This window comes from Etheostoma cragini, chromosome 20 (assembly GCF_013103735.1).
Source record: "Etheostoma cragini isolate CJK2018 chromosome 20, CSU_Ecrag_1.0, whole genome shotgun sequence".
Lineage (NCBI taxonomy): Eukaryota > Metazoa > Chordata > Actinopteri > Perciformes > Percidae > Etheostoma > Etheostoma cragini.
The window spans coordinates 15524809-15549244 of NC_048426.1; the positions used below are offsets into that span (position 1 = coordinate 15524809).

At 39.8% G+C, this 24436-nt stretch overlaps 2 protein-coding genes across 2 annotated transcripts; both read left to right on the top strand.

Annotated features, from left to right (window-relative positions):
- Positions 1–7982: 7982 nt before the first annotated feature.
- Positions 7983–14348, top strand: LOC117935870 (delta-like protein 4). The gene is made up of 11 exons (XM_034858451.1): positions 7983–8435; positions 8531–8782; positions 9304–9361; positions 9892–10155; positions 10937–10997; positions 11409–11539; positions 11641–11810; positions 12072–12291; positions 12404–13145; positions 13308–13416; positions 13567–14348. Exons 1-11 carry the CDS (start codon positions 8382–8384, stop codon positions 13570–13572), a joined length of 2067 nt encoding a protein of 688 aa, XP_034714342.1. The 5' UTR covers positions 7983–8381; the 3' UTR covers positions 13573–14348.
- Positions 14349–15936: 1588 nt separating this feature from the next.
- LOC117935871 (glutathione-specific gamma-glutamylcyclotransferase 1-like) lies at positions 15937–17495 on the top strand. Its single transcript, XM_034858452.1, has 3 exons — positions 15937–16256; positions 16404–16439; positions 16955–17495. Exons 1-3 carry the CDS (start codon positions 16083–16085, stop codon positions 17372–17374), a joined length of 630 nt encoding a protein of 209 aa, XP_034714343.1. The 5' UTR covers positions 15937–16082; the 3' UTR covers positions 17375–17495.
- Positions 17496–24436: the final 6941 nt, after the last annotated feature.

Genomic DNA, 24436 nt, shown 5'->3' on the forward strand with positions numbered 1-24436 from the left:
AGAAATCAGTTGTTTAAAATGTGAGCCTTGCGTAGTGAAATGCATTTTTGAAATGAGGGAATATTAAAAGTATGACATCCAGGGTAGAAGTATGATCTAGAGCACAGAGTTCTTGAGAGATGTCAGATATTGGACAGAGGCATGCAAATTGGCTATGAGAGCCAAGTCAGAGGGGTACAAACTGGAGCAACTTGGGACTCACAGGGTCAACTTGGAACAACACTCCACGTCCATTAGGTCTGGCAGCGAGAGAGCTCCTCCTGTGTGAAATCCGAAATATGCATCACTGCTGCAGTCTGCTGGTTAGACTCTGTGAGAACACATTCATCATTAGAAACATTAAGCCCTTCGACACAATCTCATCAGTGAAGATCCATCCTCAATGAGCCTTTTACTAGACAAACAGACTGCACCCAGACTCCTCACCACCACCAGGCTCCCCATGATAGAATTAATCAAAGCACATCCAGTCAGCCCCTGTTGTCTCAGTATGAGGCTGGGTAAGCATGGACAGAGGCCTAAGTGATGTCAAACATGGCATGAAGCCCACTCGCTCATTGGCCACAGGAACACAGACTGGCCGTGGAAACGTATACATCTTCCATATGTGCGGTTCACTGCTGGTTATATCATGAGAAGGCTTTAGGTTAACTTGGAGAACAATCACTCTACACAAACGGGTTTGCATCTGTTGTTTGTCCTGCAGAGTGGAGATGGGTTTGTGTGTATGTACACAGTGAGCAGTTATGAGGTCAACTACAGTTCAGCAAGCTAAATGGAATCCAAACAAAAGGTCACATTTCATTCTGATGACTTTTGGTAGGGCAAAGAAAAGGTCTCGCACAGGCACAGAAAACAACACAAATGGAGTTCATTAGAGCCCTCACATACTCTTACCTTCACACATCCTCATGTGTTACTCTAAAACACAACACTCCCACACACACCGCCAGCAGAGCAAAGTCCCAAGAATCTCTGTTTGTAAAATCGGAAGTTAGGAAACCGCTTGTGCACAGGGCAAATGGGAAAAGGACAAATAGGAATTTCAAATCGTCGAAGGAAATAACAACAAAGCCCCTAAAAATACATCTTGATCCGTCTATATAAATAAACAATACTATAGTGTACTGTACTGTAGAGGTCATGTGCCCCCGGCCGGGAAGTTGAGGAAGAAAACGCAGATAACAGATAATTAAGTCTTTGGATAATTAAACCAGAATCACAGGCTCTTATCACACCAAATCACAGCATCTAACAGCGTGGCATGCCAAGTTGAAATCACCAGATGCTAATCACGCTGATCGTGTTCAGTGATTATGTTAAATTCCCCCTATGGTGACATTAAGGCCAAAATCCTTGCAACTTTGAAGATTGTTATTGGCTATTACTTTGATGAAAATGTCCCCTAATTCACACATCCAAGCAACTTCAATAAAAGACAAATAATAAAAGCTATTTCAAACTCTGCCTGGGGAACAGCTGTGCTGCGAAAACCACTTGAGAACACAGAGACCCCACTGTGCAGCACATAAAGGGAATGCACATGTACACACCTTATACTCACAGGTAGATCAGTGTATGAATTGTGGGTTAGTGATGCCTGAGTGTTCATAGTCTCTCAGGCTGATCTTCTTAATATTCTAAATGGTGCGGTTTTTATTCAACCCCTTTCACACCAGCAGCTCTTCCTTCTCCTTAATTTATCTCTTTCCTTTTCCTGCTATGAGGTTTTGACTTGCGTAAAGCAATGTTGATTTGACTCTGGCAGGGGAGGATTTCCTCAAGGCTACAGTAGCTACACACACACACTCACACAAACACACACACACAATTAGCCTAGTAATCACTCAAGAGCTTGCTAAGACACAAAAACATGTTTGGGATTTCATGTTTTGTACCTGGGAGTGTCCTCAACATATTTTTTTTCTAACTGAAACACAAACAGCAGCAACAGGGGGACAGTGACAGAAAAACACTGTAAAATGGAAATGCATTTGCTTAACCCTCTGCCATTTTCCCAGTCTTTTATCCACCTGGTCTCCTTGTGTAATTATGCTTGTGTAACCTCAACCCTGTTATGCAGAATCAAGTCATAGACATCAGTTTGAGAACCTGGGCTATCAGGATGCTGCAGCAATGTCACATGAATGTATAAATTGTTAAGGGACTATGAAGACAAAACATAAGACTAAACAGAAATTAAATCTTACAGAAATGTATTGAAATCTACTGAAGAGGATAAGGACCACTGGTGAAAGTTTATTTGAGTTCTTACTTTATTCTCAGAATTCAGACTTTATTCTGTTATCTGTTGTTCTGATTCATCGCTCTGGAACCATATGCATAGTCTACACACATTCTACGAAAACTCCCCATCTTCCTAGACAGATTTAAAAGATTCTGGAAGGGTTATGAACATACAGAAGAGGTCTCAGGAACTATCTTGATAAATAATCATTTATTTACAAAAACAATATAATCACACTGTAATTCCATGATGGATTAAAAAAGCTTTTGGATGGGCTACAATTGTCAGAGGACCTTGATGAAACAGTGCTTTTCTCTACTTCTAAACAACAACAAAAGTAAGTGTCTAGATTGTATTAATTTGGAGATATCAAGTAAGACATATGATGTATGTGTTCTGTCATCTACGACAGTGCCAACCTCTTTACGTTGGAATTTGTCATTATTCGGTTGGAGTGACAGATGTGGTTGTGCCTATCGCCCCTGGTAACAATTCATGTGTCAAAGGTGGAGCTGGTCTCTGTGGATCAATATCAAGTATTGAAAGGGTACTTGGTGGGAAGGAGGTACGTGCTGCTGACTCTTGGCAAACTGGCACAAAGACAGCTGTTAAACACATGGTCTCAGATCATCCCCCAACCCGATTTACACACTTTATTGTAATGCCTTTAACCTGAGCAGAAGGCTTTTACTGTAAAAACGCGTGCTGTTGAGCCATAAATGATAACACAGGCATAAATGATGTCATGATACTACCATTTACATGTTTTCAGTCCTAGTACTCAGGTAGTGGCACCAACATCACTACATGACGTCAGTGACCAAAATGTGTTGCTGGTTGTGTAGTAAGGGTAGAAGATTTCTAATCGGGCAATGTTTTGTCAACAGTATAGTAGAAGGGTGGCTGCTCTTCTTAGACCTTAGCAACCATAATGTCAGGTTGTCTGACTTCAACCTAATGTCAGCTGAAGAATTGAAGGTTTGAACTGAGTGAAAACTGACATCCATAACAGTTTTTTATGGTTAATTATGGCAGATGAGGATGCAAATCGGAAATAACTTTAAGGTCCACATTTGATAATAGTCATTTACGTCATGCCTCATATTGTCAAAATATGTTATATGTCAAAGCTAATAACTGCAGCAGACATACTGTCATGTGTTCGCCTTAAAGTCAACATTTAATCTTCGGCTGAAGCACATAAAGTTGTTCTTGATATTCTCTTTACACCTTGAACCTCCACACGTATTTCAAACAGTTTGCATAAAACGAACACCTCCCAAAAATATGTAGAAACAGTGTTTGTGTATCTGAAGGTAGTATTACAGTACATTAACACAGTGTGGAACGGTGCTGTGAGAAAAGGAAGCCACCCCTTGCCTTTCTAATTGCAACAGCAGCAGGTGATTTCTGTTCTGAAGGCAATATACTCGGATGCCTCAGATCCATTGGCAGCGCCCATCAAAAGCCCCATTGATTGGCTGGACAGATTGGGGCTTAGAGATCAAATGTGCTGGAAAGAAGTGTTAAACTGCTCTGCATTAAACAGGGCTGATTTCTGGAGTAAAAGGGGCCATCTGTTTGCACTGTAGCTAATTTCCTATTACACTGGCCCATATTGTTGATACTGTTGGAACAGTGGCCAGAGACGGTCCAAATCAGGCCATACGACTTAATGAACCTGCAGGGTAGATTAAGAGGAGAACGTGGTCAGCCCAGTCTGAGTGAATCTAAATATGCGCACAATAGAAGAAGAAAAAATGAATGCCAATATCAACAGTAAAGCAACACATAATCTTAAAGCACAATGTTTTCACATGTGACAAATAAATAAACATTGGCAGCATATACAAATTGGCATAAGCAGAGGGCAGTTTAATTAAAAAGGTCTTTGATTCCTGTATTGATGGGGGACGATATATAAACTCCATGTATTTTGGAAATAAATCCACTGTAAACCCAGATTTAGTTCTAATTCAACTTTTTAGTGGTCACTACGCTACACTACACTTTTAGATTTTGTTGAAAACCAAATTCATTACTAATTTACAATAGTTGTTTGTAATAATAAGCTTGAGTATGCAGTACATAGATCATATAAGCAGAAATAACTAAAGATCTTAAATTTCTTTATGGGAAGGGCAAAAAATTACAAATTCCACTATGGCCAAGGATGCCTGGCTAATAGCAGTGTGTGAATAGTGTCATTAGGTAAATTGGGTATTACAATCAATGCATTGTTACCCTATCTGGAATTAAAGTATTAAGTACATTATTCTTAGGAACATGCCAACTTTTTGGGACTTTATCTTATTCACTGTATTCCACAGAGTTAGACAAGTTGATACATCCCCTTCTCACCTCTGTGCATGCTGTAACTCTGTCTGACATCCCCAGCATTAGCTTAACCGAGCAAAGGTCCTGCGGGTAACTGGTTCCAACTGGCTACTGCTCCGAACAAGTGACAACATAACGGCAACATATTCCTATTTACATGTTGTGATTTGTATAGTTACAGGGTGTACAAATAACAAGGTCACATGTGACACACACACTAACGTTACCACTGTAACAGTAGTTAGTCCACTAAAAACCTAATGGAACAGTTACCGTAGCCGCAGGGGATCACCTGGTATTACCTGGTCTCCCCTGTTTATTGTCACAATACAGTGAACAGCCATGATGGTAAACTACGCTTTTAGTATCTGGTAGTTGTTGACTCTATTACTCCAACTCTGAGCAAACTCCTCAAAACTCTCTGCTCAGGTGCTGCAAGCAAATCACTCCGCCCACTCCACCTATGTCTCATGTAACCTTGTGATTTGTACACCCTGTGACTATACAAGTTACAACATGTAAATAGGAACATGTTGCTTATTTTGTCACCTATTCAGGGGCAGTGGCTAGTTGGAACTAGTTACCTGCAGAATCTTTATTAGGCTATGTATATGTATCGACTTGGTGACCAAGAAGTCGGCAGATTCCTTTAAAATCAGGCTGTCAGAAAGGAAACAAAATATTCAGAAAGAACCTTGTTTAGTTCTATACAGCCTAGTCCATATGTTTAATATTTCAGCATGAAACTTGAATTTACAAATGACTTTTAGTAATGAATTGTCTACTGTATCATTATACCGCTTTGTGTTAACACAACTTGACCTGTTAAGTTTCACCTTGTGTAAAAACTTAAACCATTTAAGGCAACAGGTTTCCACGCAAAGGTCTAGTAAAGTTAACTGATTTGAGATAACGGTGTATCAACAGTGTGATTGATGTGTTTTAAGTTAGTCGCTTATATTTGAACAAAGTCCAAGATTGATGAGAGCAGAAATAGAACATCCCTGATTGGATTAAATTATTAGTATTTTGAGTAATGAGATTTCAAACTTGTACTTGTAATCTTGTACAAATGTATAATTTATGAATACTGTCAAGAAGGCAAGCTTTCCTGGGAACAAACATAAGTCTGCCAAAGAACAAAACAATTGCATCAGGCACTTTCTCATAAAATAACAACTGCCTAATAAGTCCAAAGCCACTTTCATACCTCTTTGTTTCCCAATCAAAATGTTATTTTTAGGGTTTTGATGCCAGCTGAAAAGCCATAGAACAATCAGAAGTCAGCTTTACAAAACACTGTCACAAAGAAAAATGATGTTCTATACAAGGCTGAGATGTGACTGTGGTGGGCCGATGTCTGTTTCCAAGGCTGTGTTTATTCTAGAGCAACACAGCAGAAAAGAGCCTGTTACATTATTGTTTGCACTGGCTGAGAGTAAATAACCTATACTGCTAAAATGTCTTATTATTTCAGGCCAGGTTTTCTGTCTATTTATAGACAGTAAAAGATAGATACAAACCAGGAGATTAAAATGTAAATATTAAGAAAGTCTAGTATATATATCATTAGAAAGGCGCTTCTCCATATGTGATCCAAGCCAATGTTTTCCTTCATGCTGCACTAAGAAGATCCAAACTGACCATCACTGCTTGTTTCGCACAGTCCAAAGCTTTACAAGGAATTGTACCCTAAGCTACAGTTTGGAAACGGTAACCATAGTCCATCTATTATTAAAGTGTATGAATGTTTTGACGTGTACGAAGGGAGGGCAGGGGCTCATGTGTGCTGTACACTTGTCTTTGCAAAAAAGATTAATGGGGCTCTAGAGTCCATAGCAGCCATAAACTAGAGAGATCCCTCATACAGTAGGTGCATTAAGTACTAGATTTAGACTGGATTTAGACTGGATACTGGATGAAACCACTGTACCACTGACCAACATGGGTCCTTTACAGGAGCTGTGTGATTCAGTCAATGGTGGGAACGCCTAATATTTCAATGCAGCAGAGCTGGGAGATGTCTCTGCCTCTTACTCACACTGCTCTACACTCAATAGTCTATTGTCCCTGCCCAACAGTGGAACCTCAAACCTATCAGTCAAAGGTTGGAGATGAAGTCAGCTCAGTATGAGAGCTGTTCAGCCGGACACCTTCACGGCCAGGGAACAGTTCCTAAATCCTGTTCCCCCACTGTAAATCCTCCCAGACAAGTTGGCCTGTTGCGGGGGTGATAAAAGTAACAATTCTTGAGCCCAGCATGTGATAAAAAAAACATACGTTTGAATTTATTTGTTTAGCAACCTCTATATACTGTTAAACATTTTTCTTTCCCCTCACTGAACAATTGTACTTTCACATGAAAGACGATGTTTTTTTCAACTGCCTCTAGTGGATGTTATTTCAACAATCATTGTTAGGCTTCATGAAGGATACAATCTCAACTTTAATTTGTACAAATTTGCTTTCAATTGAGGGCAATATTAGTTATGACGCTAAATAAAGTGCCTGAACAGCTGGGTGCTTACACTTCTTATGGTCTTTTTTTATCAAGCACAATAAACAAAGTAAAATATATGGCGTCTCTTCCTCTCATTCTGTAATCAACACAGCATGCATGCTTGCATGTGAGTGTGCACGCCATGTGTTTATGTGTGTCTATTCTCAAATAAGCTTTCCAAATGATTATTAAAAAATAAATAAAAAGAAAACAAAGTATATTTAGTGCATCTGAGACGGATAATAAAATAAATAATTCCCAAGAAACAATGGCATAATTGTTAAACATGTAAGCCTACAGTAAGTAAGTTTCAGAGGACCCATCTTTACTCATTTATTATCCAGATTTTTGTAAAACACTGGTTCCTCAGATGATTTATGAGTGAGGTTATGTGTTTGCAATAACAATGCATTATCATACAGCTGTGGAGTTATCTCCCGCTCAGTACTTTCTATCTAAAATAAACACAAGAAACAAGAGAGAAGACTGCGAGGTCACAAGCGTAAAAGGCACTCAGGGCATCCGAGCATGTAAAGACGCACAAACAATCAGTGATCCCTGAAGACTACATAGTTCACCGAAGGAGCTTGTGTCTTTGGTAGCCAACGGCGAATGTACTAATCTGGCTGACCTGCTGTAAATGTTATATTAAATTATTTTACCTTAGTTTGTTTTTTTTGCAATCTTGGTTTTAATTGATGAACAAGCTGCCTTCAAAGCGCACAAAAAAAATGCATTTCATTCCGGACCAGGTGAGGCAAAGACAATCTCCTCCAAAATTATAATGAATGATGACTAGCAAAAAGAAGGTGGAGAGCAGAGTGGGCGGTGTTTAGTGACCGACAGTGTGTCTGTAATTGCACCACACTGCGGTATATAAACCGGGAGGAACGTCAAATATCCTTTACTGGGAGTCACTGTGCGCTGATGCTCCGCCACATGCTCGCATCACTGTTGGCAACACAAGCCTCGCATCAGCACAGCAAACTCAAACAACATCTGACCGGCACGATGGATGGGCAACGTAAAGACCGCAGACAGAGTCACTTGTGGATATTGACGTTACTGATATGTGTCTAACCTCTAGCACTGGATAACTCGGTCTTTTCCAACTTCTTCTTCTGGATACGGTTGTGGAGCTGGATCTTGTCCTACAGGCTTTGGAAGAAGGATTATATTTATTCTGATCACTTTATTTGTCATCACTCCGTTTTCGCCATCACCACTTGGAATAGGAGCGTTTTTTGTTGGAGGACAAACTCATTTTTTAAGGATACGCACATCAAACTCTAAAGAATGGCCGTTGGGTTCACTTCTATCCTCGCAATAGTTGTAACATTATTTACTCAGGTAGCTTGTTTTTTTATCATTGAAAATTAGGAAATAATTTTTCAAGAAACAAATGTTGCATTATGTTGTTGTGCTTACTTTTTGTATCCTTTTAGGTTCTGGGATCGGGTGTGTTCGAGATAGATCTCCATCACTTTCAGAATACTAAAGGTTTGCTGGCAAATGGACTTAGTTGCAGCATGACTGGCTGCAGGACTTATTTCAGGGTTTGTTTAAAGAACTTCCAGACGGTTGTGTCTCCTGGAGACTGTATATTTGGTAGCGTTACCACACCTGTCCTGGGCACCGACTCCTTCAGCATCCAGCAGGACGCCAGGCTGCGTCTGCCGCTCAACTTCACCTGGCCGGTAAGAGCACCTGTCCTGCGGCGCGGAAACCAAACAAATGTGTACACATCAAATTTATTTATTTTTTCAAGATTTAATAACGGATTTAAAAGAAAAAACACACTTAATCTTAATGACAAAAATTCCTTTTGACATATATTTTGAGAAAGTCCTGAATATCCTATTTTATCATTTTATTATCTACATTAAATCAAGGCAAAACGATTTACTGCACCATTACTTTTATCTCTCATATACATTTTAAATGCCACAGAAATGTTTTTTTTTTAAAGACAAACATTGTAGATCAGATGTTTGGTGGTTTATTGCATCCATATATATATCAAACATTTTCATTTTGAAAATTCACATGAAATGTAGCCTAAAATCTAAATCTAAAACTAGGCTATTGTATAATGTTTGTGAGAACCACTACATCAATATTTTAGTGAAACACAACGAACAAAATAGCTGAAATGTAAATGCATTTTAATATGTGTTCATGTTTTTAGTGACGTTTGTTTTCTCAATCGTCCCCACAGGGTGCTTTCTCATTAATTATTGAAGCCTGGTATTCTCCTGCAGCGGACCGACCTGAAGGTGAGGAGACGTGGACTGCCTGTTCACCACTAGAGGGAGACATGCCATGAACGGCCTAAATCCCTTATTATCTATTGTACATTTAATCAATAACCCTCGCTGAATGTGCTGCCAAATCCATCTGCCATTTCCAGCGTCATGGGTCCGTGTTTTTTAGGATGCCTTATGAGTCACACGACAATTCTTCACAATCAAATCTCTCCAACACAATTGCACTTCCCTTGTTTTATTTTTGGCATGCATGGGAAAGTATGCAGGCTTGAGTGAGAATATGAAGCCTTGCCAAAAATCCCATGACAGCCTTTTCCTGGATTTTACACCTTTTTTGTTAGGTCCTTCATAACTAGGAATAATGGTCACATGTGAGAGGATGGGGAAACGTCAGTACATATTGTGCATGGTAAACAAATCAATGGAATAACTGTTATTATCGTATTATATACATATATTATTGATCAACTACACCATGAACTGCAGACTTTTTCTGCTTTAAAGTAACCTTTATATGTCCGATGTTCTGTTCCTCACAGATACCATCAACCCTGAATTCTTGATTAGTTCTTTTGCCATCGGAAGACAGTTGGGAATAGGGCATGAGTGGTCCCAGGATGTGCAGAGGGGGGCGCAGACGGAGCTAAGGTACTCATACCGGTTCATCTGCAAGGAACATTACTACGGAGACACTTGTTCCAAAATATGCGCTCCGAGAGACGACCATTTTGGCCACTACACCTGCAAGCCTGACGGGCAATTAGCCTGTCTACCGGGATGGACGGGAGAATACTGCGAAGAACGTAAGCCGGAGTAAAGACACCATATGGACATTTTCCTTTGTTTGTGATCAAAAGTCACAAGGCAGGTTTTAGGCCAGGGTACAGGCTCCATAAGGGAGCTACAAGTCAATAGGCCGTGACCTAGTTTACATAACATCAAAAAGCCAAGAGAGTTTTTTAGGTACAATATATGGGTACTTTGTTTTATTCTTCCACGAAGTTTTCCTTAAACGTTACGCTACACTGCAAATTGGCATATAGGCCTATTGCCTATTGTAAATTTCAGAAAAAAATCCTGTTTTGAGCTTTTATGTCTAAATTACCTGATACATGATCACAGGTGTATTTTCGGATGGCAGCCAAACTCAATCGGAGAGGTGACATTTGACGACAGAGAGCCTGTTTAGTTTGCTTTCTCTGTGGGCGCGTGCGGTTTAACCCAGGCGGCGGTGGTCTTCCAGCAGCGCGCGCCGGGGTTAATCGCGGCATTATCGCACGCCGCACGCCACGCGCCACTAAATTGCGGGCTCTATTGTTGAAGCGGTGTAGGGCAGCAGCTGCTGACAGGGCTGCCTACCGGTAACAATGGGGCAGCTGTCCTGCTTTTTTAAAGAACACGCATCTGCTCCACACTAACCAGCCGTTTAACACCATAAAACCATGCGAAATCAGTGTGACACACACAGAGGTGACAGGTAACATGCAGGTTTTATTGTGCAAAGAAAAAGTGATAAAAGTCTTACTTACAGCTCGTTATTAAAGTCAAATTATATATCAAAATACCTTGTTTGTTTTTTCTCAGCAATCTGTCTCGAGGGGTGCAACGAAAGAAATGCAAACTGCACATTACCTGGGGAGTGCGAGTGAGTAATTATTTATGGTTTTTCATAATTTTCTAATGAAATGTTCATTTCTGTTCAGTGGCATCCGGGGATCTACACACTGCTTAAACACAATAATAAACATTTACAATGACCATATGAATTACAGCTGCATTAAGAACAGATAAAGCAATATAAATAATCCATTAGTGCCTAATTATGTAACAAAAGGGTAACACTGTATTTGATTTCAGGAGGTATTTCTTTGTCTTTCTGTTTTAAATCATCCCTAGGATTTTTCTCTATGGATTATGACATAGTGGATAAAAAGATTACAGTTTGTATTGTATGAGGTGTAGTCTCTATCATGAGTGTGCTAAAGAGGCAACAGGCTGATGAGGGTAAAATGTGCGTGAGCCAACAATCATGGCGTACTGTTTTATGTGTGAACAGATGCAGAAAAGGCTGGCAGGGACTCTTTTGTGATGTGTGTAAACTCCATCCATCCTGTAAACATGGTACCTGTATAGAGCCGTGGCAGTGCACCTGCAAGGAAGGCTGGGGAGGCATCTTTTGTGACCAAGGTGTGTAACTACCTCTTTGTACTGTAAATAAACGAAAGCAGCTTCAAATGTGGTGCCTCTTTTTGTGCCATTAGTAATGTTTCCCACCCCTTTGTTTGCAGATCTAAACTACTGCACCCATCACAAACCTTGTGCCAACGGGGCCACGTGTATGAACACAGGCCAGGGCAGCTACACCTGCACCTGCATTCCAGGCTTCACCGGGGTTAACTGTGACTTGGAGGTCAGGGAGTGTGACAGCCAGCCCTGTCATAACGAAGGCCACTGCCTGGTGGGTCCGGAAGTTTCTGTCTCTCCTTTCCCACAACACAGGCTTTCCTGTTTTTGTTTTTGCCTCACTCTATCTGCTAGTCCAGGAGGATGCTATCGATAGTCAAGTCAGTAGATGACCCAGTTCACAAAGTTTGCACTGTAAATAGAATTCAGACTAAGGATAATGGGGTTCGTTGGGGCAGTCACGAAACAGGATATGATAAAGAAAACATCTGACAGGGAGCTTTTTTAACAACTTTCTTTCTTTCTCCCCCTGCAGGACTCTGAGAATGGCTATAGGTGTGTGTGCCCACGGGGGTTTGAAGGGACACACTGTGAACACAGAATGCTGACTTGCGCAGATACACCCTGCTTTCATGGTGGCAAATGCAAAGAGAGGGATAATGGAAACACTTACATATGCGAGTGTCCAGTAGGCTACACTGGACTTAACTGTGAGAAGAAAGTGGATAAATGTACCTCACTGCAATGCACCAATGGTAATACATCATTGGCTTTAGATGAAAAATGATACTTCTCTTTCTGTTTGTTTGTGATAAATAGAATCGCCATATGAGGAAGGATTCTATAATGGTGTTTTGTTTTGCATAGGTGGACATTGTGTGATCCATGGTAACCTCCGGCTGTGCAGTTGTCGCTCAGGCTTCACAGGTCTGCGCTGTGAGATCAACATCAACGAGTGTGCCAGGAACCCCTGTGCAAATGGCTCCACCTGCATAGATCGCATCAACGACTACACCTGCACCTGCCCCACAGGGTACACAGGCCGCCACTGCGACAAGCTAACAGACCGCTGTGCCTCCCAACCCTGCATGAACGGTGGGACCTGCACCACTGGCGACAAAGGCCAGCCCGCCTGCATCTGCCCTGCCCGTTACAGCGGCCCACAATGCCAGTCCGACGACGTGGCTTTACTCAACACCCCCAGCCCCAACATAGGCCGGGAGTCCAGTGAGACGTTGAGCTTGGCAGCCATCTGCTTGGGAGTAGGCCTGGTGGCTGTTCTAGTGTTTTTCTGCATGGTAGTGGTAGTACTATGTTACATGAAAAAGCATAGAAGCAAGGACCAGGACTCAGAGACCATGAACAACCTCTCCAAGGTTGATTTTCAGAAAGAGAACCTCATCTCTACTCTAGAACTGAAGAACACCAATAAAAAGGTGGATTTGGAGGTGGACTGTCCCAGGGAAAAATCTAATCACAAACATGTGAACCACTACCACCTGGACTATAAAACCTCCATGGGGTACAATGATGAACTGTCCTTTTTGGACAAAGATGAAAACTGTGAAAAGACGATAGAAGAAAAAAAGCATTTGAGTAGCATGTACAGGTACGTGCACATGAATGGGTTGAATGAATAGTTGTTTGATGTATCTGTCGCTTTTACCAGAAAGATTTGACTATGTTGACTGGGATCAATTCATTGACGTCAATGTGACACATTTTGTTTTTTTGTGCTCAGTAACTAACACAATGCATACTCCTTCCACAGTGAAAGGCCAGAGTGTAGACTATCAACAATATGTTCTTCCAGAGATTCAATGTACCAGTCTGTCTTTGTAATAGCAGAGGAAAAAAACGAATGCATCATTGCAACTGAGGTACGTTTTCTTTTTCCTAATGAATCTATTTTCCTTTTTTCTTTAGTGCATGACCTTTAGTATAAACCAAAAAAAGCATTTTCTTTTCTATTTCCTTAAATGTTACATTTACTGCTAAAGTAGTAATTGAACTTTTTTCTTCTTTTTCAGGTATAATAAATGGAAGATACTATTCACTGTCAACATTGGATTTCTTGTGGACTGTTTACAAGTGTGGAGAGACTGGGATTTATTTAAATGGAAGTTGCTGCTCTTGATACATTTGATAACTGGATGGAGCCGGTGTGATCTACAATGTTCATTAGAACTGAAGCTACTAATCTTTATGAGAATGTAAAGACTGAACGACTTTTAATAATGAGCTAATCTGATTGTGGATGAGCCTTCGATGTTGTTGAAAACAAGCGCTCGTCTGCTCCGTTCAAGTTCATCCAAGGACAAGAGGCCGAGATTTGATTAGAGGACTATCTCGATGCACTCCTCTCCACTTCATTGCAGTAATCAGCAATCAACAAATCAACTTACTGCCAACTAGCATGTGGAATGAGCCGGAACTTTCCTTTTTTGTGGCCTGCAATGCGCTATGCAAAGAAAAATCAACATTGTGCTTAATCAGAAAGGGTCATAAACTACTGAAAACGGTTCATTTTTGAAAGATATTTAGGGTTATAAGTTTTCTAAATCCTTTTTATTTAAAGAATGTATGCAGCCTAGATCACAAAGCCTTAAATATGTGTTTAAAGCATGTGCCCCGCCTTATTCTGAGTCATTTGCACAGCAAAATGAACATAAAAGATCAAAAAATGCAATATGCTATAGCCCCATGCATAGAAACTCATGATAAGGCCTTGTTTAAACCTTATGCAAGATCACTCTTTAATGAAGACAAAGAAATACATGAACTGACTATCGCACCAAGGACGCCTTCAAAGGAAATTACTGAACCAATAATGTTATTTTTTAAGATTAGTATTTCATTAGTAATTTAAGAATATGAAGCGTTGATCTTTTTCTTTCTGTGTTTTATAAGATTATTTTGTATATACTGTATATTTATATGTTGAGATTAGTATGAATTGTACATCTGTTTTTAAGTTGTTGCCCAGAAAAGGTGAATTTATTTTTGAAGTTGTGTTTTATTTGTATTATTTTTTGTTATAAAAAGAAACAATGAACACATATCTGCTACAATGTTTTTTTGTCTTCAGTGGTTGAGTGTATGTGTGGTCAAACAGAGGTCCTACTCTAAATATCGACATAATATAGAAATTTTATTTGTCAGTCAGTGTGGAAGTGTGTCATATTTGGCCTGATAGAGTTTCTATGATGCCATGTCTACAGTATCTGTATGTCATCTGTGTAAGTTTGATGTGAAATCAGTGTGTTAGCAATCATTCAGTGGACCCTAGTGTAATTGGAAGCAATGTAAGGAAATACTCAAACAAAAAGACATATTTAAAAAACAAACAAAAAAACATCTGTATGTGAAAATAAAGCATCTGTGTGGTCCTTACAGAACATAACTGCTTCGTTGAACTCCTGTATTTTTAGGCATCACTGAGGAACAAAGAGACTATACGTGATCACTGGTGATAATCTATTTTTTATGGCTGCTAGCTGAAAGGGGCATATGCTTGCATATTTGTCAACAAGGAAATCTGCATATGCCCTTTCACTACTGAGCACTGCAAACGGGGGGCCTCACAGCCCAATCACTGCCAAGACCCAGTGAGGAAAAGGACCATAACAACCCAGCAGACACCAGCAAATTCGACTGTCAACATGAACATCTTACATTTTCTTCACCTCAACTCCTGCAGCCAATAGTAGGGCATCAGATTGGTGCAGAAACGTCTTGTCTTCTTACTACCACTTGAGGGCAGTAAGCTGTGTGTGAAGTTGTACGAAAAGTGTTTCTTTCACAACGTAGCTGATGAAACATAATGCATAATAAGTGACAGGTGGGGGATAAATGATCTCAAACAGTCATTCATACGTGATCAGCCTGTGCTGGACAGACCGGAGCAGAACACGGACACGTAATGAGCTTAAAGAGAGCACATAACAGTCCCAGCTATTTATAGAGTGATTAGCTGCTGGACTTTCACTGATTGTTTGACACAAAATGAAAAAGATAAAGCAGTCCTTTGATCATGATGCAAACAAAAATTAAAAAAAGTAGTGATAATAAAAAATAAAAATCTCTGTCATGTCACATTTGTATATGAAAGGTAGGTTTTGAGAGAGAAAAAGACAGAAAGAAAGAAAGAAATAATTATATTTCGTTACCACACCTGAATTCATCAGTTCATACTGAAACCTACTGTTTTTCTATATTTACCGTAAGTAATGTCTTAATAATAATGTCTGGAGTGCATTTTCTCGTGTTCACTGGTAAATATGTCTAGTGTTCCAACTAAAATCACCCTGATTGGTTATTAACCGTTAGATAAACACGCCCCTCCAGGGATTTAATTTGTCGACAACGTTTTGCTCTGACGTCCTCTGAACAACAAATACACGTGTCTCTATATTCTGAGACAAGAGAAAAGACAGTATTTACGCGTCCAAACGCCGCTTTTGATGGCATAGAAACAGACGCGACGCTTTCGACAAGACTGCATTAAAATTACTGGAAGAATATTTCTGCATTTTTTACGATTACTATGAAACCTCGGTACGTTACTATCAATGAAAAGAGCGACCTGTGGATATTTGGATATGGCTCTTTAGTGTGGAAACCTGATTTTGCATATAAGAGGAGCAAAGTTGGCTGCATTAAAGGATACAAAAGGCGTTTCTGGCATGGAGATGATTTTTATCGAGGGGACAAGGAAAATGTGAGATTTGTAGCCTCTAACAATTGTACTGCTCTCCAATTGCTTAAAATATTGTCTGATGAATTTTTCTTTAGTTTTTTTCTTCTGTTTATTATGTAATACTATGTGTAGTCATGTCCTCACTGCCTGTGTCCTTGCTTTCTACAGCCAGGCAGAGTGGCCACACTAGTGGAGGATCAGGAGGTAAGAGCCCAGTCTATTTAGATCCTATATACATACAGCACACAGTAGTAAATCTACTTTCTATATTCCTACCATTACCAATTCATGAAAACTAATTACAAAAGTGAGACATATTATTTAACCCAATCACTATTAGTGAACATAAGCAACTGTTTGAAAGAGCTGCTATGGACCGTTTTCAAATGTGCAACTTAACAACAGCTAAATACCCACACAAAAAGACCTACCTTACAACCTACCTACATATGCAATATTTATATAGTTGTATATAATATTAAATGCAGTGATGCTGTGAAACAAATACTGGGTAAACCCATTTGCATACTACTATTTTTCATATCATTTATATTGAGTTGAAAAGGTACATTTCCAGCTTTGATTATTCACTAAATCTAGATCAAACTCTCTTTGGGTGTCAAATGAGGTCTTTTAAATGTCGTACTTGACATGTATAACATAGTGTACCGTATTTATTTACACCATTAACATTCCTCCTCCACTTGTTTATCCTGCAGGCTTGCACATGGGGAGTGGCCTATGAGGTGACTGACTCCCAGATTGAAGAGTCCCTTCAGTACCTTAACATGAGAGAGGTTGTGCTAGGGGGTTACATAACAGAGATGGTGGAGTTTATCCCTAAGGAGAAGAGTCAGGGTGCTCTGTTGGCCCTTGTCTACATCGCTACTTCCGACAACCCCATCTACCTCGGCCCGGCCTCTGACAAGGAGATCGCCGCCCAGATTGCCATCTGTAGAGGCAACGCGGGCCACAATATTGAATACCTGGTCCGCCTGGCAGAGTTCATGAGGCTCTACTGTCCCGAAGTATGGGACGAGCACCTCTTCTCTATTGAGGCAGCTGTTCTGAACATTTTCCACCGTTGCGAAGGAATCAAACCCCCAGACCAGAAGTCCCTTCTGCTGGGAGGTTCATAAAAGACTACATAAGGCACTCCACATCATAAGAATGTCAGTGTTTTTATTTAAGGTGAAAGGGAAAGGAAGTTCTGCAACCCATGTTTAAGGATATTGGGTGCTTGAAAGATGACTACCTGAACAAAAATATAACAGTGGGGACATTTTCTGTGGCTAACAGGTTTAGGTCATAACATAACCTCAATGAGTTATGACCTTTTGATCTTCTTACTTGACAAATTTCTACTGTGTACATTTTAAATAATGTTGGCTTTATTACATACTGTAAACAAACTCCAGATTCAAGTGGTGCTTTGCAAAACATCACACTAAAAGATGGATAGAGAAAATCTTACACCTTTGTTGTAAAAGGCTCTTAGAAACAGTTGTATACTTTGTATATTTTTTTATGTATTCTAAAAAAAATGGTGCCGTTGCTAAATCACCACTGAAAAAACAGTTTACGACTCAGAGTAACATACGCAATGTTCTTCACTGTCTGGAACACAGTGTTTTGTTTTCAATGAAACTAATGAGATCATTGAGACAGCCAGCGATGAGTCAACATCACAGATGTTTTGTCTGTGGATTCCTATAACGTGACATGGTAACTTGTGGTATACAAAGTTCCCATCTAAAATATTTGTTGACTCCTAGTGATGTCTCATGGACCAAACCCTGCATTGTATTGGTTCTCTCCATGTTCATTTGTTTTTTGTTTCTTATGAGGTGCAATTCTTTTAATTGAAGGAGTTTCTATCCACCCACTATTGCTCATACTAACAACACTAAAGCTCATGCCATCCACCTATACATCTTGGTACAAAACAATGTCAACATCAGTTTCCACTGTTTGGAGAAAACTGCTCTTCACTCTTTTAAGGCTATTTTATTGTGTTTGTGAGGTCTGAAATAAACATTTATTCATCTATTTGCAATTAAAGCTCAATTTTGCTGGACTAGAGCATTAGGATTTACAACTCAGTCTCATTAGTGAAACAACAATAAAGATAAGTAAATCAATAATTGCCCCTTACCACATTGTTAGGGCTCTTTAGAGACATGCAGAGGGAATACGAAACCCTGGGGTCACAAAGTTAGAGGATGCTTACTCACTTAGAGAGGAGCAAAACATGTCCACATGACTTTGTCTATTCTTTCTGCATCCACTTTGAATAGACTATGAAACCACATAAATTAACAAACAAGTATATTCTATTGACATTACATTTACATTTACAACATACATGGATGCACTGTGCTCCCGGTGCAATTTGATCCCCTAATAAATAACATTTCTCTTCCTGAGTTCACTTGCTCACCAGGAAAAGAAGTCAGCCATTGTTCTCTTGAACAGAACACACATAATATCGCAAAGGGGAGGTTTAGGTCACTACCAGTGAGGTACGTTTGGCCTATCACAACCCAGAAAAATGAGCACACATCCCCAAAAATATTGATGCTTTTGTGAGCCTCCACCTGTATGCTAATGTGCACCTAGCCCGATCCCTGACTCTTGACCCCGGCTGGGTCAGTGCAGGGCTGAAGGTCCCACTGGAAGTCTGTTAAGGAGAAAGTAATTGTGCCACTAATGGAGTCCATCCACTTTAGAGCCATAGGACTCTCCTATAAGTAGGTCAACTCTAGCTGCTGAGGGTCACCTCACCAATCACTAGGTTCCTACCAGCTGACATAAGTGCTGTGCGGTCATGAAGGCCAATTCACCACAAGAGGAAGACCATTCATTAAAAAGGCACAAACAATGGCTAATGATTTGGCAGACCATGTCTTCTTTCAACCCTCTATCAATCAACAAAATGGTAACAGGAACTAATGTTCCATATGTTATATATTTTATTTAAAATACTTAGATCAAAAGACTGAATCTGGTTTGGGCTTGGGCTGCTGCTCGTTTTGTTCCAAATAACAGTTTAGACTCATCCATCATTGCGCAAAGATAAACACTATTCTTTGATCCATTCATTTTGGCCAGTGGTTGATGTCAAAACTGTTTCTTGTCATCCAAACAGAACATGACTCAGTCTCACACCAACTGGATCTGTAATCCAATCTGTTTGGAGCAGGTCTAGGGACAGAACCAGGCTTGGCAAAATTAAAGCTCCAGACAGAGAGCTGCCTCCTGCTTCATTGCTGCTCTTAATGTCATTTTCATAATCTCTTTTACACTCAAACCCACCACAGCTGCCGGCGCCTGGCCGAGGAGTGTCAGGCCTTGAGGGAAAATGGCTCTTTGAGGTAATCTGTGAGTGAACTCTAAATACTTTCCTCAGAGATTATTTCAAAGAGAAAATGTACACCTTCTATGTTGTACTGTACATGAACATGAACTGAGTTTTTGTTGCACTGAAATCACTAACAGCTTAGTACCATGCAGCATATGAATAACATTTCGCAGTTGCATGTGTAAATAATCCACATTGTCTCAAGAAAAAAACAATATGCTACTGAGTTGTTGAAATGGTGGAAACATGAACTCTTTGTCATATTCAACTTTGTTCTCAGTGTTTTATTAGAAGCGTACCCAGCCACATTAGCTGCTCTGTGTGGCTGTAATTAAACTAAATACAAATATCAGCATGTTAACAGGGTCATAGTGTAAATGATAAAATGCTAATGTTTAGCAGGTGTATTTGTTGTGAAGAAATTTTTGGCACTTCCTTTACCTCACTTCCTTTTCCTTTTCACCTGATTGAGTTCACCTGGTCACTCCTTGTTTAACATATTTAGAGAGTGCACTCTCTCTCAGTCACCCTTGTTCACCTTCCCATGGGATGGCAGTTGGTAAGATGAATTACTCTATACACTTAGATTTTTAATCACATGCTCAAGTTAGTTTTAACTGAGAGCTTCATTGTGTCCTTATTTATTTAAGATGGACTTGCACCATAATTTTGAGTGAAAGTAAACCACGTACCATACCAAAACCCTTAAATTGCATCCCTGTCTCCTCCACGTCCCTCCCTTCCTTGCCTTCTTAGTACCCCTCCCACCAAGGAGGTTGGGAGAGACGCGAGGAAATCATCGGAGGAGAGAGGCAACGAGCAAATGTGTTTTAGAAGGATGAGACGTCCTTTTTTCTGAAGTGTCTCAAAAATGTGTCGGTTGTTTGGGAGGAGTTAGCAAATCCTTCAGTTGCATGGCTACCCGGAAGGCTGCTCTTGCGTGTCCTCGGCTATAGCTCCTTGATGATCCCTCTTCAATGTTCGGTCCTCTGGGATGAAATAAGCTTTGAGACGGCCTTCACCAAGAACAGACCGAACAAGGGAAATGAAATTCAGCCCCCGTTGTTTTGTTAGCATGGTAACATTTGCTAATTAGCACTAAACAATCCATTCCTAGTTGTCCAGAAGAAGAGGTATCAATATTCTCATCTAACGTTAAGCAATCAACCATATAAGTGTGTTTCCCAAAAGACAAAACGGTCTTTCAATTGACTTTCTGGGATTCTGTGGTGGACAAATGAGAAGCAGCTTCCTAATCCAGTGTAGCGTTCATCAATGAAATATCCTGGTTTTGTGACAATGCTTGTGACTGTGCATCAAGGGCCACAGAGTTGGATATTTTCCCAGGGGGTTTATGTTTCAGTCTTATTGTACATGAGCTCATTAAACCTCTTAAAAGCATTTGAGCCAACAATGGTATTGGGGAGGAGAGGTAGCAGGCTGTGCAATATGCTTCCTGGTCTGCTTTGCAGAAATGCCAGGAAACCTCTGAGTTCAACTCATTTAAGCAATGCTAACTTGTTTTTGCTTTTGCAAATGGCTCAGCATGAGCATCTACAGGGTAGATCCTACATGTCCAGTTGTGTAGTTTTTGGTTTATAATCTTCCATTGGTATTTTTTTTTATGCTAGAAAGTGCCACTATATTTTCAGTCTGTCTTCAGCTGCAGTGACGGATGATAACATTGACAGAGTTGCATTGTGCAAATCCGGGTCTGTTATATACTGTTACGTCCAAGTGTTGATGCTTGCGCAGTATGCTCATGTTGACATTAAAATGTGTATTTGGTGCAATCTAGGTTCTACCTATCACGTGAAGCCAAATTAACCTCTAGTCTTGTTAGCACACATGCAAATATATGCAACCTCATACCATCATACACATTCTCACATTATGAAGCATATACCGATATGTATGCTCAAGTACAGTATTAAATTTTGACCTAGACAGCTTCTCATGCCTAGCTGTGTTGTACTCACGCTCTGTGCAGAGAGGAGCATGTGCTTGTTCTGGTCAAAACAGCACACCGTGTTTGCATAGCAGCCTGTACCACAGAATGATTGGCCAACTCAACACATGCTATGCGTACTTACGGGATGACGTTACCTTTCTTTCTGCATGTCAGCAAATGTCAAAAATAAAATGATTGCACAACATTTCCCTCTGAAGGGCCACAGCACAACTGCTTGGGCAGCTGCTAAATGTAGATGGTGAAAGCAAGCAAGGTAACATTTGATTGAGAATCCTGCCTTAAACATTTGCCATACATTGGATATATTATCTTACACAATTAAAGATGAAGTAAAATAAAGGAAACATGAAAATGAATCTGTTTTAGTGCCTTCACTGAGGCCTTTAGTAGAAGTTATACAGATAAAGGGATGAGCTATACGGTCTATGAGGATGAGGCTCCGGCCCCCCCTGTTGGCAGACACAAGCTGCCTTCGAATAGCAAGCACAACTTAGAAGTTAGGATGTGTCTAAAAAACCCGCACTATGTAATCAGGGACTTTCAAATGGCCTTGTGAATGTGTTGGACTTTCTTACCTTCTGCTTGACATTTCCCTCCTAAGATGGCCCTGACATCATGAGGACTCAAAGGTTTCAGGTACTATGACTTACTTTCTCAGCCTGAATCAAAAGGCCCTGGAGATTTCCTGCCATTTTTCTCTGAAGTGTTTTCTCTCAAAGAAACAGGAAAAGGCAGTTCTGTTTCCCACACACTCACAGAGGTTGGATATCAACAGTATTTTACAATGTGAACACTGCAGCATACAATCAAGCAGCTGCACAGTTGTTGTTGGTCCCTGAGACTTTATGCCGCAATAGTACACTTAAATACTGACGATGGTTTGTATCTTTTAGAGGGAAAAGTGTCTTTGCAACGTTATGGTTATAGCCTCTGTCTACTTGTAAATGGCTTTTATCACTGATTATGAGATCTGTCTATGTTGATACCAAATCTATGTTCTCGCTTCACTTGTTCTTTCATTTGAGTACGTTTAGAGTGAGAAATCTATCATCAATGTCTTTAATCTTCTGCCCAGTCCCCTTCTCTGGAACATTTTGTTACACTTATGCAATGCAAATGAAAACTAGTTTTGTGACCAATGCATTAACAAGTATTTTAGTTAGTTTAGTTTAATAGTTTGTTTGAACAAAAAAAAAAAAAACATTAAAATAAAGGATTTGTATACATGCATTCCTGCACCCATATATAATTAAAATGACAGACAAACAAGGTCATGTACTTCTTAGCACAGTCTTCCAAAACTGAAAGTCATTCAAATAAAACAAAAATGTTTCCATGTTCAAAAGGAGTAGGAAGAAGTTGAAGAAGAAGAAGCTCATGCTTCAGCTATTTACACACTATTGTTTACACATCATAGACACAGATGCATACATACACATACATCTTCCCTTTCATCTTCTTCTTTCTATATCATTTATCCATAGCAGATTAATTAACACATCCATACTAGACTTAGTATTTAGACATATTAGTATGTCGACATAGACATACTAGTATATAGACATACCAGTATAACAATCAACATAACCATGAAGGCGTACTTGTGTTGACCAACATAAACAAGCTTTTTAAACACTTTTATTTCATTTTCAGTCTGAGTCAACTGTTTCCTAAGTGTATTATGGCAAGTAATAATGCTCCGTTTGTTTGGAAAGTTTAATCCCTTTAAAAAGATTGTGTTCTCATGTTAATCAGCCAATTGCGGCAGAGTTTCCTGTTTAAATAGATTCTAATCGGTCTCTACGAGAACATATGCTGCTGTGTGGATTGATGTGGAGCCAATTGAAACTAAAGTAGAAAAAACGGATGTTTCAAAGACCAAAGGGTGAGACCCCTTGTGATATTGTTATCAGTTCCCTGTGATGCATCTGATCAAACATTCAGATATTGAGGAATTGATGTGGATTTGCTTTTGTAGATGGAATCCTCACATCTTGACTAGCTTTTAAAAAAATGTCTTTTAATGTCTGCATGTATTTTCATGCAGCAAGCCTTTTGTTTAAACTATAATCCTTCTCTTAATTGAGAACGGACACTAAATCAAATGACAAATACATCTGTGTCATCACACCTACTTGGAAAAACAAAGTCAGGTTTTCCCTTGATATTGATTTGAATGTAGGTGTGTATTGACAGCACATTAATCAGCATTCCATTTGTGTAAAGTCATCTGCTACTCTGGCATTGACAAAAGGTAAAGAGGCATTACAGAGATTACTAAAACATCAGAGTTGTGAAAAAGTATTACGGTTATGCACAGATACATGTAATTCACCAGTTTGGTGAAAAACACACCTGATAGAGAAGGATGCAGTTACCATTTTGTTTGCTACGGAAATTGCAGCTTTGTAATACCATACCAATATGTTCTCTTCATATTCTGTTTCATATTGATCCTCACTCTACTTCAGCTTATCAGCTGTTGTCACCAAGCAGACCAATTGAAGGATTCTTGTTTAACTGTTTTAGAGCAGGGCTACTGTATATCCCATGAGGCACCGAGGACAGACCTCCTGTGATGCTTTCTGGAGGGTAAAGTGGGATTAGTCCTCTGCTTCTGGACCCCTGCCAGGGTTTAATGGAGCAGAAGTAACTAAATTGACGGGTCTGCTGGCTGGGCAACAAAAGCCCAAAAAACACTTAAGCTTTACTTAGAAATTGGGACATGCTGACTTACCCTAAGCTGGTTCACATCCAAAGGATACAATAATGGTTATGATATTAATTCAGATTAACTGCAAATGCACTGATCCAACAAAAAAGAGAAGGCACGTGCAGTATGTCTTCACTCAAACAATTGCAATATAT